This window comes from Pangasianodon hypophthalmus, chromosome 13, assembly GCF_027358585.1.
Source record: "Pangasianodon hypophthalmus isolate fPanHyp1 chromosome 13, fPanHyp1.pri, whole genome shotgun sequence".
Classification (NCBI taxonomy): domain Eukaryota; kingdom Metazoa; phylum Chordata; class Actinopteri; order Siluriformes; family Pangasiidae; genus Pangasianodon; species Pangasianodon hypophthalmus.
Window position 1 is genome coordinate 19,664,804 of NC_069722.1, and position 18,064 is coordinate 19,682,867.

The 18,064-nt window shown below is 39.0% G+C and overlaps 1 protein-coding gene across 2 annotated transcripts in view; it reads right to left on the reverse strand.

The window, feature by feature from the left end:
- Positions 1-18,064, reverse strand: part of prkcbb (protein kinase C, beta b) — a 106,842-nt gene that overhangs the window by 41,258 nt on the left and 47,520 nt on the right. For both annotated transcript variants that reach the window (XM_026916503.3, XM_026916501.3), the window contains exons 6-10: positions 13,188-13,344; positions 11,239-11,373; positions 8,112-8,208; positions 4,904-5,038; positions 1,208-1,381 (exon numbers count right to left, since the gene is read on the reverse strand). In XM_026916503.3, the coding sequence (XP_026772304.1) occupies positions 1,208-1,381; positions 4,904-5,038; positions 8,112-8,208; positions 11,239-11,373; positions 13,188-13,344 (698 nt within the window). The remainder of the gene's footprint in view (positions 1-1,207; positions 1,382-4,903; positions 5,039-8,111; positions 8,209-11,238; positions 11,374-13,187; positions 13,345-18,064) is intronic.

Below are 18,064 nucleotides of genomic sequence, written 5' to 3' on the forward strand. Positions count from 1 at the left end.
GAAAAGGTTCGAATAAATATGGGGAGGCATAGAATGTGTGAGGGAGGAGTTGAGATGAATTGGTGAGGTTTTGCAAAGGAGAGGGTCAACTGGGATAAAGCAAAAACATGCATTAAAACCAAAGAGGTGTAAAGGAAAGCAAAGGAAGGGTGGAGAGGTTGGGATAGTGAGGGAAGAAGCTAAGAACTTTTATCAAAGGTGGCTGAGACAGGCTGTAATCCTTGAGAGAGAGGCTGTGATCCTTGAATGAGAGAGAGAGAAAGAGAGAGAGATAGAGGTTGTGATCCTTGAGAGAGAGTCAGCAGTCCTTGATAGAGATCGAAGAAGGGACTGCTGTCCATGAGAGAGACTTCAATCCTTGAGAAAGTATCTGAGCTCCTTGGGATAGATGGTGTGGGCTGCATGCCCTGAGAGAGAGAAGCAACACTGTGAAAGAGGAAGGAAGGGGTTGCAAGTCTTGATAGAGAAACAGAGGGGCTGCCAAAAATTTACAGTGAGGGGCTACAATCCTTAAGAAAGGGAGAGAGAAGAACTATAACCATCAAAAATGGGGGAAAGGGGCTGAGATCGCCGTCTGCTGCACCGTGTACAGTAAAAACATTAATTTTGCAACTACGTTCTGCATGCAGAACAAATAAGAGGATTTGTTTTTGTCTTGTCTATTAAACTTCAGCAGTTTGGCAGAATCAATTTGGAAATGCAAGGACGGTAGTACTGGAATGAGGAAGTGAGATAATTTCAAGTTAATTTTGGCAGTCCAGGGGAGGCTCAGTTGAGCCTCTGCTCTGCTGTTGTGAGAGGAGCTATCTAATGGGGTTCAGGCATCTGATGAAGATGCCTTTGTGAGTCTATGTGTTATCTAGTATGTGTGTGTGTGTATGTCTGTTCAGCATGCTGTCGTATCCACTGCTGCTCCACTGCACCCAAAGATGTGTCTGACATGCTGGCCTCCCTTTCTGTTATTTGCATTGTGTGTGTGTGTGTGTGTGTGTTCATATGTGTTTTAGGTCATGTGCTCTGAGTTGAAAAAATGCAAATTGACATGGCATACAGAGAAGTGTATGTGTATATGTATGTATGTGTGTAAGTTTGTATCTGTTTGTGTATTCTCATCTCCTAATTGTTTGCACACATCCTAATAAGAACTGAAGACATTTTGAAGACAGAATGTGTGTGTGTGTGTGTGTGTGTGCATGTGTGTCTGTACCATGGTCTGGAAGCAGGAATGCAGCTGTGTGAGGAAAGGTGGTTTTCCTGAAAGTGCCAATACCCTCTTCTCCACCATGGTACACTCCACATCATCATCCTGAATCACCACATCTTTCTTCAGAATCTTTATAGCAAATAACTCATCTGTTCCCTTCATCTCAGCCAGCATTACCTGGAAGAGAGAGACAGAGTAGATGTACATAGTAGATGTTGCATCACAAAGCATATTTGCTATAAAAGACAGCAATCACTCTTGTAGACCACACAACAAATAGCCAATTATCTTGCTAGCTAATGGGCTAATTAGTGGTTATGAGTTAATGCTCTACATATACTAGAGTATAAGCGGAGTATACAGAGATACTAAACACATATACCCTTTACCTCTCTGTTAATGATGTGAATAAAAGAGAGAAGACAGGAATACAGGAGACAGATTGACCAGAGAATGAACAGACATGTAGCAGGCATGGAGACCCTGTCAGTAACATTAATAACAGATGGAACCTGATCCCAAGTTGCACAACATACAAGTGTTCACTTTATCATCGGGAGATTGAATCCCGATGATGCAACTGCCATCCATGGCTTGGAGTCAAGAGAGTAAAATTGGCCATGCTCTCTAGGATGGGAGGGAAGGCATTATACTCTCTCCCCTGTCAATCTGAGTGATGGTATCCAAACATGGGTGTCTGTGAGCTCACGGATGTGAAAGAGGGCAGATAGCAGTTTCCTCAGGGTGTCTTACACTGCCCTGTGATGCAGCATGAGCAGCAGTTCAAAAAGGTGTGAAGGTTGGCTTCACATGTCTCAGAGGAAGCAGTGTTTGCCCCACCCTACCTGGTCAGTAGCTGTTGTGTGATAGGGGACAGTCAGCTGGTGGGTGGGGCCAAAGATCAAATTGGGGAGAAAAAAGGTGGAACCCTGGTCAGAATGGGCTATGAACAACCTTGGCTGAACCTTGGTTGATGTGCTGCAGTGTTATCCACAGCAGTGGCAGCAGTGCAAAAGCATACAGCTGTAGATTTGGCCATTCGTATGCCAGTGAATTCAGACCTATCCATGAATCACACTGGACAGAAAGTTGCCTGTCTTTTTACAAGCAGATCAATTTTAGCTTTGCTGGATCCATTCGAAATTGGGTGAACTTGCTCCTTGTGCAAATTTGAGAGGTTGCTTGCCCATCTCAACATTGCTTGCATTTTCAGGGTTGATGATGTAAAAAAGTGGAATAACTGCCTGTGTTTCACAGCAAATACAACATGGCCAAAGGTTTGTGGACAAAACCACTTCCCACTAGATTTTAGAATGTGGCTCTGGGGATTTGACCATTCAGCCACAAAAGCATTAGTGAGGTCAGGCACTGATATCGGGGAGGAGGCCTGCAGTGCAGTCAGCATTCCAGTTCATCCTAAAGGTTCAGTTCAATGGGATTGAGGTCAGGGCTCTGTGCAGGCCACTCAAGTTGTTCCAAACCAACTTTCCAAGCCATGTCTTTACGGACCTCGCTTTTTGTACAGGGGCATTGTCATGCTGGCACAGGTTTTTGCTGGACCCCTTAGGTCCACTGAAGGGAAAGTGTAATGATACAGCATACAATGAAATCCTATACAATTGTTTGTTTCCAAATTTCTGGCAACTGTTGGGGAAAGCCCACATATGGAGGTTATGGTCAGGAGTCTACAAACTTTTGGCCATATAGTGTATGTCTCTCAGGTCTATAGTCACAAACCAATTGTTTTTGTTCATGCATCACATCTGTTAAACATAGCATACAGAATGGAAGTTGTTTAAAAAAAAGACATTAGAAAATACATATGCAGTGCTTAGCCCATTTTAATCGGACCCTGGTGCATTCCCCATCAATGCAGTCATTTGGGGCAGGGGAGAACTCAGCAACTGCACTCAGGTGCAGACCAAAACAACTTGTCCTATACCATCTGAGCAAGGAACAGGTTTGATGCTGAATATACCCACCTGCATGAAGTGAACTACTAAACTGACCCATGAGGTGCAATGTCAACCAGTGTTGTAACACTGCATTCTGGACATTTGGACAGATGATTAAAAAGAGAAAGTAAATGCTGGATGAAAGAAAGTATTAATTTGCTCTAGTAGATGTGAAAATTCCCTAAAATCATCAGGGATCCAGCTGATCTGATCTATTTACTGCCTTACTATCTATTTGCTTAGTAGCTACACAGCAATACCCATAGCCAGTTGTGGGAGAGACCCCTGGTTGATGGTAAAATTGCAGAGAATACCCTTTGAGCAGTGCACTCAACAACCACTTAACTGTTATCAAGTGCAAACATTTCAGTACCAGCCACAAAACTTTAACATTAACATAGCTAAGCAGATCAGAATGAGATACAGCTTGAGTATATCAGTGCACACACCACCTCTTTGCACACAAGGCCAATACAGAAAAACTGATTAAGAGTGTGAACATAGGAGCAAATGAATCCACAATGGCTCTGTAATCCATATATAGGGCTCTATACAGTTAATACAGAATTATTGGCACCCCTGGTAAAGATTTTGATTATGAAAAACATCTTTGTGGTTAATTAGCTTAATCTTACACTGAAAATATGAGAGAAATCTAATCTTTAATTAACATAAATATATTCTAAGAAAAAAATTGTGTTGAGTGCATGAAGATGGTAAAAAGTTTCCCCTCTGTCCAATTGATCATTTCTGACATTTTTATCTTGTTCGTATTTGTGAGAAGAAGGAAGTAAGACAAACAGGCATAAACAGAGCCAGTCAGTATAGACGGGAGAGAGAGACATAAATTTAAAACAGAGACATGATAAAATGGAGAGAAAGAGAATAGAGACAGACAGGCTGGACGAGAGAAGAACAGAATGAAGTAGAGAAGAACAGTGTGGAATAGAGAAAGACAGAGCGGCAGCAGTGAGGCGATTCAGAAACATTTTCTCTGTAATTGAGAAATTTGGAAAAACATCTGTTACACACACACACACACACACACACACACACATAATCCTCTGCCTCCCAGCAGCACTCAATATGCCTGTTCCCATGGCAACTGCCAGCTTTTGAAATGGAAGAACCTACACCCCACACACACCATTTTCCTCTATCTATCTATCTATCTATCTATCTATCTATCTCTGTCTTTCTGTCTGTCTGTCTGTCACTCTTTATCTCTGTATTTCACGCTGTCTTTTCGTCTGTCTCTATCATCTGTTGATTTTATTCATCCCTGTTCATCACCATATTTACTAAACCTACATTCATTTTTACATTCATAGAACCAGAGATAAAAAAGGGAGAAAGGATAAAGACATATGACGTAGGTGGAGACTTAAGGAGTGAGGAAAGGAAAGAGACAGAGAGGGCAGAGGCAGAGCTTACAGGAAGAAAGAAAAGACTGAGAAGAGAATGAGGAAAAGAGAGACAGCTAGGGAGAGGACAGAGACAGAGGGAGTGGAGAAGATTCAGAGAGGGATAGAGAAAAAGGGGGAGGCAGCCAGAGGGTGAGGGACTGAGGGAGGGGGAGAGGAGAAACAGGGAGAGAGAGAGGGAAAGAGAGAGAGAGAGAGAGAGAGAGAGAGAGAGACAGAGGAAGAAACAGCCAGAGAGTGAGGGACAGAGGGAGGGGGAGACACAGGAAGGGACAGATAGACAGACAGATAGAAGCAGGTCAAGAGATGGGAGTAGTGACCTTGCCAAAGCTCCCTTTTCCAAGCACCATGAGGAAGTTGAAGTCAGAGAGCTTCATCCGGTCTCTATTTCCATTATTGTCCAACTTGGATACAGATGAGTCTGTCTTCTTAGCGACAGAAGCTATTTTAGCCCTCTGTAAGGCAAACACATACACAGACACAAAAATTTACTTCCTACAGCAACAATTTGATTTATTTTGTGTCATATCTGTAAAAAGAAAATTCTAACAAGATTACTGAAATTGTAACAAAACATCTTGGTAGTGGTTATGTTTTAGTGTCCATTCTGTGTTATTCTTGATGTGAGGGAAAGAGAATTGATATTATCCATAATACACTGCAACACTATTTCAGGGTTAGGAAATGGCTGAGATTGCCAAGTCAGATAATAATTGTAATGTTCAGATGAATGTGTGATGAATAGCAGGCTAAAATAGTGTAAAAAAAAAGACTCAGTTAATAGCATGAATTCTGGTAAGTACTAGTCAATCAAACACTAGTATTTGGAAAAAATATTAATGCAACTAATTAATGCTACGCCTCAGTCAAATCTAATCCTTACCTTAACTTCAGAAAGCAAAAATGTTTTGGCTCTTTTAGGTTTAAGAATCAGGGCTCTTTTTGAGGACTAGGCAAATGTCCCCACAAGGTCAAAAATGTCATTTATTCCTATTTGTGTGGGGACATTTGGTCCCTACAAAGATAGAAAAATTTGCCCCACCTCTACACACAAAAAGACATGTGATCTCACACTCCCTTTAAGTGAGCATTTAGGCGTTTAGTTGTTTTCAACAATCTCAGCATGAACATTTTAGAACGACAGATGGATCTGTGTGTGTGTGTGTGTGTGTGTGTGTGTGTGAGGAAAAACATCACTACTTGTTCACCAATTTTCTCCGTCATCCTCCACTTGTATTGGTTACAATCATCTCTGGGAGAAAGTCATTTAAGAAGTTTCTGTGTACATTCGAGAGTACCGTTAGGATCTAGATGTTGGATCACATATCATTGCACCCTTTCTGTGATCTCTCACTCATCTAAGACACCAGTTATGACCGGCTTAAAACAGTGATTGAGGGCAACACCAGAATGACACCAATGACCCAATTCCATGAATGGGATTACACTCTGGCACCTCTCCTTCTCAGTCAATGATTCTGTAGATGAGTTTCCTCTTGTGTGTAAAGTGGCGCTGGCTCTGGCCTGAACATCTGACAGCTGGCCAAGTTCATCCACTTGCTTCACGCCGAGCCCCAGAAGGCAGTGGGTAGCCAAGCCGTACAAGTCCTTTCACAACTCATCTGTGCCACTAAGCAACCTAAAGTGACTAACGGCCAGAAATGCAGCCAGTAGAGAGAGGCCAGTACTCCCTGGCCCAAAACGGAGGATGGACCATTTAATGGAAAAGCCTTCTGGAGCCAGCATTGCCAAGATAGCACTTTGAAACACATGGCCAGAGAGTAGGGAGCCCTCGTTCATGCACTGTTGGACAGCCCAGTCAAACTTGCTTGACTCATTTGTCATGTCCAGGTGCCTTGCACGTGAACAATAATACCCGTACATTGAGGGACCCAACGGGAAGTTTGCCAATTCTTTTTAGTTGAATAAAGTGACTCCTAGTTCTTCTGCTTCTGGGCCATGGCTCTTCATGGCTCTTCAAGATAAAGGGCCTCTCTAGATAAAACAGCTACACTCCTTCGTTTAACACCCTTACATTAACAAACTGATTGTACAATTTAAACAATCCAAAGTAAGGGCTAAGCAAACCCTTGCAGGCCTCTATATGACACCTGCAACATTCCAGTGCCTAACAGACATTGTGCTATGGCCCCACTATCACTAAGTATCCTACCTAGACAATGTTATCATACTATCAGAGTGATGGGAAGCTGTGAGGAGCTGGGTTAAATGCGTTCAGAAACAGTTCAGAAACTGAACTGTTGGGGTATTGCATTGATCAACCCAAACAGCAGGGGGAAAAAAGATAGAGAACTTTCCCTGGCACACAATGAAGAATCTCTTCCCTGGTCTTCCCCTTTCAGATATGACAAAAAGAGAGAGTAAAATGGACTGCCAAAATTTCAACTGCATTTTACCAGCAGAATCATCACAACAGAGCCAATGCTCATGAACACACATTTAAGCCAAAGAATTGTACCCCCTATACAGCAATACGTGGAAGTGGAACAAGGCACTCGTCTTTAAGTGGCACTACACATGCTTCAGTACTACCTGACAGATCGTTCCTTCACCTTGGTTACTAACTATAGCCCCTTGAGTGGATGGCATGTGCCAGGGACTCCAGTTCCTACCTCTCTCACTAGTTCCTTGAAAGACTTTGCAGGGTTGATCATTCCAGGTTGATCACCATTCTGAGTTTGGTTATTTGTGGCTGCACTGTCTTTGGGCGAGATGAAGCAGAGCTCCAGGCAACAAGGCGGGGTACAGTGTGGGGTACTGAGCCAAGGATATCAAGCCAAGCAATGATGACTCAGCACTAAATATAGCCCCTGCAATGTACATTTTCCTTGGTATACTAGTCCCTCATAGCTGACCATGGTGAATAAGGAAAAATAAAAAATCAGCTGCTGGAGGAAAAGACAGAGTTTTAGAGAACTCTCAAATGCAACTGACACTTTTCACTAATATCAGCCATGTTTCCAGACTACACTGATCCCCACTTAGCACCCACTTCATTTAGGACACCATGTATATGTAAAAGAATTGCAGTGATGTACTGTTGATTTCTCTCACTCTGCCACTTTAGTGTGGCTTTATTTTATATAGTGACATAGGGTTTATTTATGTTACCCACTAGCCAGTTATGGGCATCTGTAAGGTAATGTATGCTGAAGAAGGCAGATAGCGCTTTCTTCTGAGTGTGCTATGCTGCCCTGTGACATGGCATGAGTGGCATTTCAAAAAATGCGGTTGGCTGGCTTCGTGTGTCTCAGTGATGAGAGCCTTCAGCCTCTCCACTTGGTAGCTGTCATATGATAGAGGAGAACCGGTTGTTGGGTGGGAATTGACCAAGACCAAATTAGGGAGAAAATGGGAGGAACATTAAAAATAATAGAAGCACATCTATTCCATGAGAAATATTTGATACAGACAAGTAAAAACACTTCAGAAAGGTTTTTCATGAGAATGAACCTGGTTTCAAATATAACATACATGCACACATACACTCACGCAGAGATTTCTTACCTCAAGTTTTTGTCTCAGCTCCTCGTTTCCTTCATCTCCCTCAGGTGGGACAGGCACGTTAAAGTACTCACCCTCCTCCTGACTCAGCAGCTTAAACCTGTGGGTGTGTGTGTGTTTGTATGTGTATGTGTGAGAAGATGTGTAAGTGTATGAAAAAAAGAGAGAAAGAGTATCATAGATTATCAGTAGTGAAATAAGTGATGTAGAAACACTGAACTGTATCTCTGATACCGTAACTTGGCTATGTCTGTGTGTGTTAAGGAAGTTTAAACATTATCATTGGGCCTGGGGCTAGGAATGGTTGCAGGCCCCATGAGACTACATGAAACCCATAAAATCAGTAAAAGGCAAAACACAAAACTATGTTCCCTGCTGCCTGATGTGAACAAAGGTCACAGAGGTATACAGTCTGCAGAACCAATGACTAGATGCATATCCTTTAAAACCACAAACCATGAAACCCAGGTCTTTGTCAAGATAAAAGCCTGTCTTCTGATCATTTATCAACACACAGAACAAAATTATATTATAGCACAAACTCTGGTACTGTTCCACCATATCAGACAGTAAAGATAAACGGCCTTTGTTTATTAGTCCATCTTCTATAATTCTATATATAATTTTATATATAAATATAAATAAACTAGTAGCCTAATTTAAACCACCACAACCCTGACCAGGCAGTTACTAAAGATGAATGAATGAATGAATGAATGAATGCTGTACATGCTGTCTTTGTCCTGCAAGCTTCATATCTGACTACTCGCTCACACATGCATGAAAGTAAAAACCTCCAGTTAACACAACCTTTTTGTCCTGCTGAATCCCAGTCCCAATGCATACCTCTAGGACTTAGGTTCACCATGATAATGTTACAATACTACATCAGAGGAGCTAATGTTATCAGGTGAGTTAGTTGACGTGGATGCCTAGTGAAGTCAGCCTACTTTTACTTATTGGTTAGCTTTTAAATTGAAGTCAAATTAATCTTTTTCAGCATCAGGACAGATCTTTTGAAGAAGTTACAGTTACAGGTTGGATATTATGTAATAGATACAAATCACTGGGGTGTATTGTGTTTGTGCTTGGGTAACAGATGATAAAAAACATTACTTCACTTGTGTGTTTGTTTGTGTGTTTGTCTGTGTGTGTGATGGTGCTAATTAGTGTTTGTACAAGCTAATCTCCATGTAGGGTCAATAACAGTCAACACACAGTGCAGGGGGATTTCTAATGCTTACTCAGTATGTCTGTTCCACTATTTCTGTCACTCTCTCTTTCTCTCTCTCTCTCTCTCTCTCTCTCTCTCAATCTGTGTGTTTCACCAAATCTCACTGTCTTTCTCTCTTTCTGGTTTTCTCTGTTTCCCTCTGTAGCTGTCCCACACATTCTGTTAGCGCTTTAGAATCTGTATTTTTGTTGCATTTTAATGGGATTTAATAGGATTTTAATTTGCACTCAAACATCTCTATATTTTCATTAAATAATTGCCACACTTAGCTGTGCTTGGGTGTGCATTCCGCACCCAAATCATAACACAGCACTAAATGCTGCTTGTACCTTAAATCCTAACTAATGATAAGGGGAAAACAAATATTTAATGGAAAAACTATATCAACCTTTAGAGAAAATAATGGCTTTACTTTATTCAATTTATCCTATTTTATTTTATTTTAAACATTTTACATGAATTGCAGTCCAGCACTAAACAACAAAACATAAATCTTTTCAAAAAGGGAACCACAGATTTAATTTATTATGCATTTATTTTTACCACTGCATGTGATCCATTAAAGTGTATAAAGCCAAGGAATTCCACACACGTCCAACATAAATTTCTACCTTAATTGACACAGGACAGCATTTCAAGAGACACTGTTATTGCTTCAATAGTATTATAATACCACTACTAATAAGGGCATTTACCTAGCATTTATTCAAATACCAAGCAAAGCAAATTGCTCGGTAGACAACACAGTAGCTAGCCAAACTTTCCACAATAAGACATATAAAGTTGCTCCAAGATTAAACATCTTTTGAACTGAGTCCTCAAATTGTAAAAAAACAAATTACCAAAATGCACCACCTCATGTTCTGGCAAGTAATTACTTAATAGGACAACCTCCTTCTATGGATCTATGGGCACGAGGCATAAATACACCCTGAATATGACACCACTCCTTCACAGGGCACCATGCACATACATACACACACCTAGAGAGGAATTTAGCACATCCTACAGGCATGTAGAACCTTACGGAAATCCACACGGACACAAGAAGAACACACTCATATATATCCAAATATCCAAAAGGTCTTTATAACTCTCAGAGACTATACTATCAGAGATGGAGTCACACTGTCACACTAAGGGAAGAACACTAAAGGGAGTTAACACAATATAATAAGCGGAGGAATTGTTTCCTTTCAGACAAAAGAGCAACAAAAGGTCAAAGAGACACAGAGAGCTACTACAGGAGTGTGTGAAAGAGAGTAAGCGAGTGTGTGTGTGTGTGTGTGTGTGTGTGTGGAGTGTGCGTGTCAGTGTGAGAAATGGGCACTTTACAGACTCTCTTGAAAACCCTTAGAGAAGACACTGCCATTTACTTCCTCTCTATTAAATCAGTCCTCAGCTGTGGCTGAAGAGAAGCGAGAGAGAGAGAGAGAGAGAGAGATGGAAAGACAAAGCAGAGGAAGAGATACAGAAGGTGGAAGAGGAAAAGTAATGAGGAAATGAAAGGGAGGCACTTGAAGCCCCTCAGATAAAGAGAAGCTGAGTGAGCAGGAAATGTGTGTAGGTGTGTAGTTAAGTGTATGCATCATCATTACTGAGCTCATGTGGGACACACAAACAACACACTGAGCTCAGAAATCAGCAACAATGCAATTTTGGTTAAAGCATTAATGAGGGGTCTGTTTTTTCTGTCTCTCTGTCTGTTCCACTGTCTACCTATTTGTACAGGTCTGTCCTTCCTTCTGATATGTGGTCAGCAATCTATTGTATGAACAATACAATTAAAACAGCCATTAATTGTCTACAGAGGTCACGCTCCCAGTGACTGACAGACACTATACTGTGTGTGTGTGTGTGTGTGTGCGTGTGTGTATGTTTTAGTGAGTGTCTCACCAGCCATCCACACTTTGTTTCTGCAGTTCTGAGATGCCGAAAGAGAGGGAACCCATGAAGTCATTCCTACTGGTCAAATCCCAATCCCACATCTCCACTGATAACCTGCGGTCCTTATCTGATTCCTTCAGATTGCTAAAAGATAGAGAGAGAGTGTGTGTGAGATAGTGAGAGAGAGCAAGAGAGAGAAAGTGGCATTATCATAGGTAGCATGTTATTTTGTCATACTATTTAATACAGTTGTTTGTGACTTTCTCTCCATATAATACTCTCTATATAATCTATTATTTCAAACACATTCATGCCACAACTGTAGTCTGCTTCCCAAGCCACAAACAACTATGTCAAATAGTAGAGTATAATACTGCTAATACAGCATACACGCAGTGTCCACTTTATTAGGAACACCTGTACGCCTGCACGTTCATGCAATTATCCTGGGATTTTCTGGGATTTTCATGCAGAACACTCTCTAGAGTTTAGAAAGAATAGTGTGAAAAAGCAGCAAAAAAAAATGCCTGGTCTTTTTCTTTAACCGTCAACTCTTCAAGTTTCGGTTTGCCTCTGCCCACTGTAGCCTTAGATTCCTCTTCTTGCCTGACAGGATTGCAACCCGATGTGATCTTCTGCTGTTGTAACCCATCCACCTCATGATTTGACTTTGTTGTGTGTTCTGAGATACTTTTCTGCTCACCACGGTTGTAAATAGTTGAGTTACTAGAGCTGAATCACTTGAGTTATCATACTAGGCTAGCCATTCTCCTCTGACCTCTCTCATTCACAAGATGCTTCTGATTACAGCACTGCTGCTCACTGCATGGTTTTGTTTTTCAAATCATTCTGTGTACGGTTCTGCATGAAAATCCCAAGAGATCAGCATCTGAAATTCTCAATCCAATCCATCTGGCACCAATGACATCTGGCCCATTAAATGAAGGTCTTGAACTGTATCTGCATGATTTCATGTATTGCTCTTCTGCCACATGATGATTGGATAATTGCATGAACGTGTGTATAGGTGTTCCTAATAAAGTGGACAGTGAGTGTATAATCTATATATTGTATAGTAGTAATATGTTATATGATAATGCTATATAGTATGACAAAATATTATGACATGGCCCTGATTTACTAAAATAACAAGAAATAATTTGAGTGTGCAGTTCGTTAAATTGTATAACCAAATAGTGGGTATGTTGCATGTGATCTAGGAAAAATAATTCCCTGAATTACCTCCCGGCATTTTGTGTCACGCGAATTCAGATATTAAAGAGATTCCCGGAAAAGTAAACTGAACTTGAAACTCAAGTATAATGACATAAATGAGTAAAAAAATGTGGGCATGAGTGTGTATTATGTTAATAGTGTAAATGTGAATGAAACCCTTTTCAAAGGTTCTTTTTAAACGCTGTTGATATCACATGCAGATGTGCAAAGAATATCTAATACGGAACCAGTTTATCTTGGTAATTATAAGTGATCAATTTGAGAATGTTTGTGATTATTTTGAACACATAAATGCATGCATTACATGCATACAAGACATAAACTTTTCAAATATTAAAACTTAGTAAATGGTATTTTCTTCAGCTGGTATATTATGGAATTAAGCAGTGACCAAGAAAGATGTGAAATCAGTGAACTATTTTATATTTTAAACTCTTAAATGTATTCCTGATGAAGCTTTGCACACTCTTTGTGTCTTCTATTTGATGAAACAATTATTAAACAATTTTTTTATTATAACAAATACTAAAAATATGTTCTGTTTGAGAAATATATTTATATACGGGCATTAACTTCACTATTTACATTTGTCTTACAAACAAATTTTAACCATAAGCTTTTTTTTTCATCTTTTACAACATATAACATTTCTATAAGGCATCTTTTTCAATATCTGCTTTTTCCATTTAGGCTTTATTATTTATAAAGTTACAGTTTCTCACAATGTGAAGGTCTCGTTCCATGTCGGATTCAGGCAGCACTTTATAGTCTTGGTCTTCTGTTTGCTCTCGCTTTTCGGATCAGGAATGAGCTTGAGCTTCACGTATGGGTCAGAAAGGCCATTCGGATCCATTGGAACCAAGTTTCTTGCTTCCTTGACTAAAAAAACACAAACAACACATATGCACACTGCAGTTTCAATCAGAACAACTTTTTCTGAACCAGGAATCATTGGCCATCAGGAGGAAGAGTCTGTCCCAAACACGAGCTTTTTATAGAAGTGTCTTATTAAAGTGAGCTTGCAGAAGTAAGTGGACCATGAATGTAGTTTTGGACAGTGAACATTTATACATATTCATTTCACACAGAATAGTTGCCATATTGTCGCCAGCTACCTAAATGGCTAAATCTAATAAACAGTGCTCGTGAATCATCAGTCCGGTGATTTGCTATCACTATAAGTAAGATGACATTTACTGTGTGTGGTTTTAGGAGAAAGGTTTCCCAGGTTATTTATACCTATTGTATCATTAGCTTGTATTTCTTCTTAGTTCTCTGCCACTGGAAAGGCAGACAATTCATGAAAACAGTTCCTACAATCAATGTACTAAATTGTGCGCATAATTTAGCTTAATGTGGCCATGAGAAACAAAATGGAGGTCACAAAATGATAATGAGTGTTCACGGTTGCGCCCATATTTTGGTTAATATGGCAGGCTTTCCTTAGAGCAGATCTAGTCAGCCTAGCTCTCTGTTAATGTCATATTATTAGTTTTTAGTCATCACATCCACCTGGGTCATTACTCCTCCATGCCTGCAGAGGGCCTCACAACCCAAATTCCTGTTTACATATTATATAAAGCACAGGTTGTGAAGTCTTGCCAACTCCTACAGTATGTTTGTGTAAGTTCTGCATGCTATTTTCCAGAATTGCTATTTCTTGCTATTTTGTTTTGACCATTGCCTTTGGTCAGGACTGTTCTCTGGATTTGACCTTTGTCTGATTTGTTTGAGGATCTCTGTGTTCTACCTGCCTCATTTTGATCTTGATGTTGGATATCGTTTTGGATTTTATAATAAACCTTCCACACATGAATTCTTGTACATTTCCATTACATTACATAGTTAAACATATAGCTAGCTAGCTGATATTAGACATTACTGTGGCCTGCAATTTTCTTTTTTTTAGCCAATTTAACTGGCAGCCTGATATAAAGGTGTGATATAATCATGAATATAATCATTAGATACTCAAAAGCTCAGATAAAAGGGGCATAATGCTAACATTATAATCGATCAAGAGAGCGGCTTTAGCCCTGCAGGTTTAGTGGCAAGACAGTACAAACAAGTGAATGCTATTTCTTTCTATTCAATGTTATTGAGCGCACTTATAATGAAAAAACAAAACCAAAAAAAAAAAAAAAAAAACAAGCATTCTATTTCAGAATATCATGGTATATCATTACACTGATGTATCATTGCACCATTGGATCAATAATGTTTTATTGCAACGTCATTATTCATACCAATGTAACATACCATTAACGATTTACCTATTTGTTATGAATTTCTCTGGCAAAAAAAATTCACAAAGCTATAAAATGGAAATAAGATGTTAAAAAAGGCCTTTGCTTCTGGTAGTGGTTAATTATATTTTTATATATAATTATATTTTATTCTTCTAGTTGTTATTACTAAATATTACACAGCTGACTTTACAGTAATCGTCATAGTTCACAGCAAGAAAACAAACTAGCTAGCTATCTACCAAACCACTATATTTTCTCGAATATAATAATCGCCTAATTATTATTATTATTGTTCAACCAAAAGAAGAATATAGGAGAAAGTCCAGTGTGCTTTCTCCTTAACACCTGATACTGACCGAGGTAGTACACTTCTCTGTGTGTTCATACCTACTGTTCACACCCACACAACATACTAAGAGAATGATGGAGAAATTCTAATATCTATCATATAAATATTTAAAAAAATGTTCAGTTGAGTTTGACCTCAACAGTCGACCGTTATACTGATTAATCCTGGGAGAAAACAGAGAGCAGCCTGAGGGGAGGTAGGATGCTCTTTTCATTTAGAGAATGTGTGTGTGTGTGTGTGTGTGTGTGTGTGACTGCACAGACTTTAATTTTCCAGCTGATGAGTGTTACACCCAGTGCGCTTAGTAAGAACACACACAAGGGAGCACATAGATTAGATACATAAATGTATCTATGTAGGCATTTACACCATCGCCACAGAAAATGTCTGGCTGGCAGACACGCGTTAATTCTTTCTATCAGGTCAGCTCTATAGTAGATCAAAAACTGTCGTTTACCATGTTTATAACACCATATGATTTCATATGAATACAAGATTTACCATTTCAGAAGACGAGATTTTCTGATTGCTCTGAGTATTTGCGTTTGTGATCAATGCTAATTGCAAATTCTGTGTAATTTACACAGTAATCATTGAGAAAAAAAAAAAAACATGAGGGAAATGATATTCCACAGACTTTGTCTTGTTTCTACTGTCACTAGGTCTTTACACTGTCCATATTAATAATGATTTTATGACTATGTGATAGCTATCTACATTGCTAATTTCAGTCATTAACTAGCTTCCACGTTAGGTGTCCACTTTTCCCAGTTGCCTAGCAACAGTGTTCTCACAACTTTAGTCATTTCGCCTGTGTGTCGCTTTCCATGTCAAAAGCAGCAATTAATCAGTTCAATATGTAAACATATTGCCATGTAAATACGGTAATTACCTGAAATAATGGTTTCGGCTAGATCTATACACTACACTATCATATTCACGTCATATTCACTATCAGGCCACTAAATGAAACTAAGAAAAATGATTGACATAGATTTTGACGAAAGTTGAATTTGTTTGGGCAGCACAAAACTTGTGAGAAATGGGAGACAGAGAGTCCTGACACTCTGTCCACAACACATCACCCTCGATCTGCAGCGAAATGTCTCCTCTCTCTGTCATGATTCTGACAAAAATAACAAGTAACTTGCTCTGCTTTTCTCACTACCGGATTTCAGCATCATAATTCGAAATGCCAAATTTCATTTGTATTAGCTCTCTGTTCCACGTTTTTTTCATCAACAATGAAAAAACAACCCTGATTATACCCTATGCTTATTCAATTTTAATAAAATGTTATCATCATTTTTATTTAATTATTCAAAGAGTTTAAATCCAAAAGACAACATTCATTTCTAATCATTTTGGTAACTAAGGATTTATGATATTTCATATTTCATATCATATTCTATAAATCTATAGTGTAAGGATACATGTAAATTTAACAACGAAACAAAAGATTGTCAATATATCCATCAGAAACAACAGAATATAAATTTAAGCAAAAACATATTTAAAAAACCTATCAATATAAATATACTAATGAATAAGTTTAGAAAATAAAAGTGATAAAACATATTGCATAAAAAAAGCAAAATAATATTACTCCATTAAAATAATGACATTAAGTATAGAATAGTCAATATCAAGGCTATTTGGTGCACAGTAGCATTCTCAGTCAAGTAAATTCAAAATATTTAATTTCATTGATTAGGTCTATGTTTATGTTTACACTTCATACTAGATCAGATCATCTCTCTATATATTTCCACTCTATTTCCATTTCTCTCTTGCATTTTGACCATTTTGATCATTGCATTCATATTTTGAGCCACTATCACAATATGAAGATCAAAATCTTCTAAAAATCCAATAACTCTTCAGACCACGTAAATAAAACTGTAAACGGTTTCATTTTATGTTTCACTGTTGAGAATTTTTGTTTTGCTCAACATTTTGTATTCTCCTTGGTTTAACTGGCCCTGCTGTTTTTTGACTCATCCCTGCCCCACCTCTCTTTAACAGCACGTCTGAGTGACAGAAACAGGAAATAACAACCCCACACCAATGTCCCTCTTTCTACCTCTTGACCCCATTTCTGTTTTTTGGTATTGTCGTCGTAAAGCTGTATTTCTGTTTTTTTTTTTTTTCCCGGACATCATACAAATACATACGTAACATCATGACAGTAAAGCTCCACTGAACAGAACTAAGAAAGAGAGACCAGAACCGAGAAAACGAAGTATTGTAAATGATTAGACAACATCACCACCTGCTGGACCCACAGAAAACTCCCGCGTCCTCATCATTTCTTTAGTTCTTTCCATCTGTCTCTCTATTGCACTTTGTTTCTCTTTCTTTCTTTGTCACGCTTGCTCCATCTCTATCTGTCTCACCATCTGTTGCTGACCACATGACCATATGTAGTTACAGTATTGCTAATTCTGCCAAGCACTGCCAAGAATTTCTACCAACAAACAGACAAAGAATGACTGTACAGAGGAACAGAAATGAAGCCAGAAAAATACTAGTGCGTATAAATACCCTGCCTTCACAGAAAGAGGACCTCCTCCCACTGTATAGCAGCCCTGATAATGGCAGTTGTGACTCAGTGGTTAACACTTTGGTCTGCTTATAACAGAAGGCTGTGAGCTCAAGCCCTGGAACAGCCAATCATGGCTGAACCATAAGCAAACTTATATATATGTGAGGAAAAGTACTTCACTGTATTGTAGTTGTATATGCAGAGATGCCAATTTGACTAAAAAGCAAGAACTGAATTTTACAGGTAGGATGTCACTTAAGGCCTTCAAAGACTCAGAAATAACCATGTATATAACATGATGTAAGTATGTAAACTTTGCCAAAAATAGTCTTTACACTATTATTACTGACATGAAAAGAAAACAAACAAATTGTTCGCCCAAATCGCAACACAAAATACGTAGCTCAATACATTAAAAACGTCACTATAAATTATACAATACATGCTGAAAAGAAA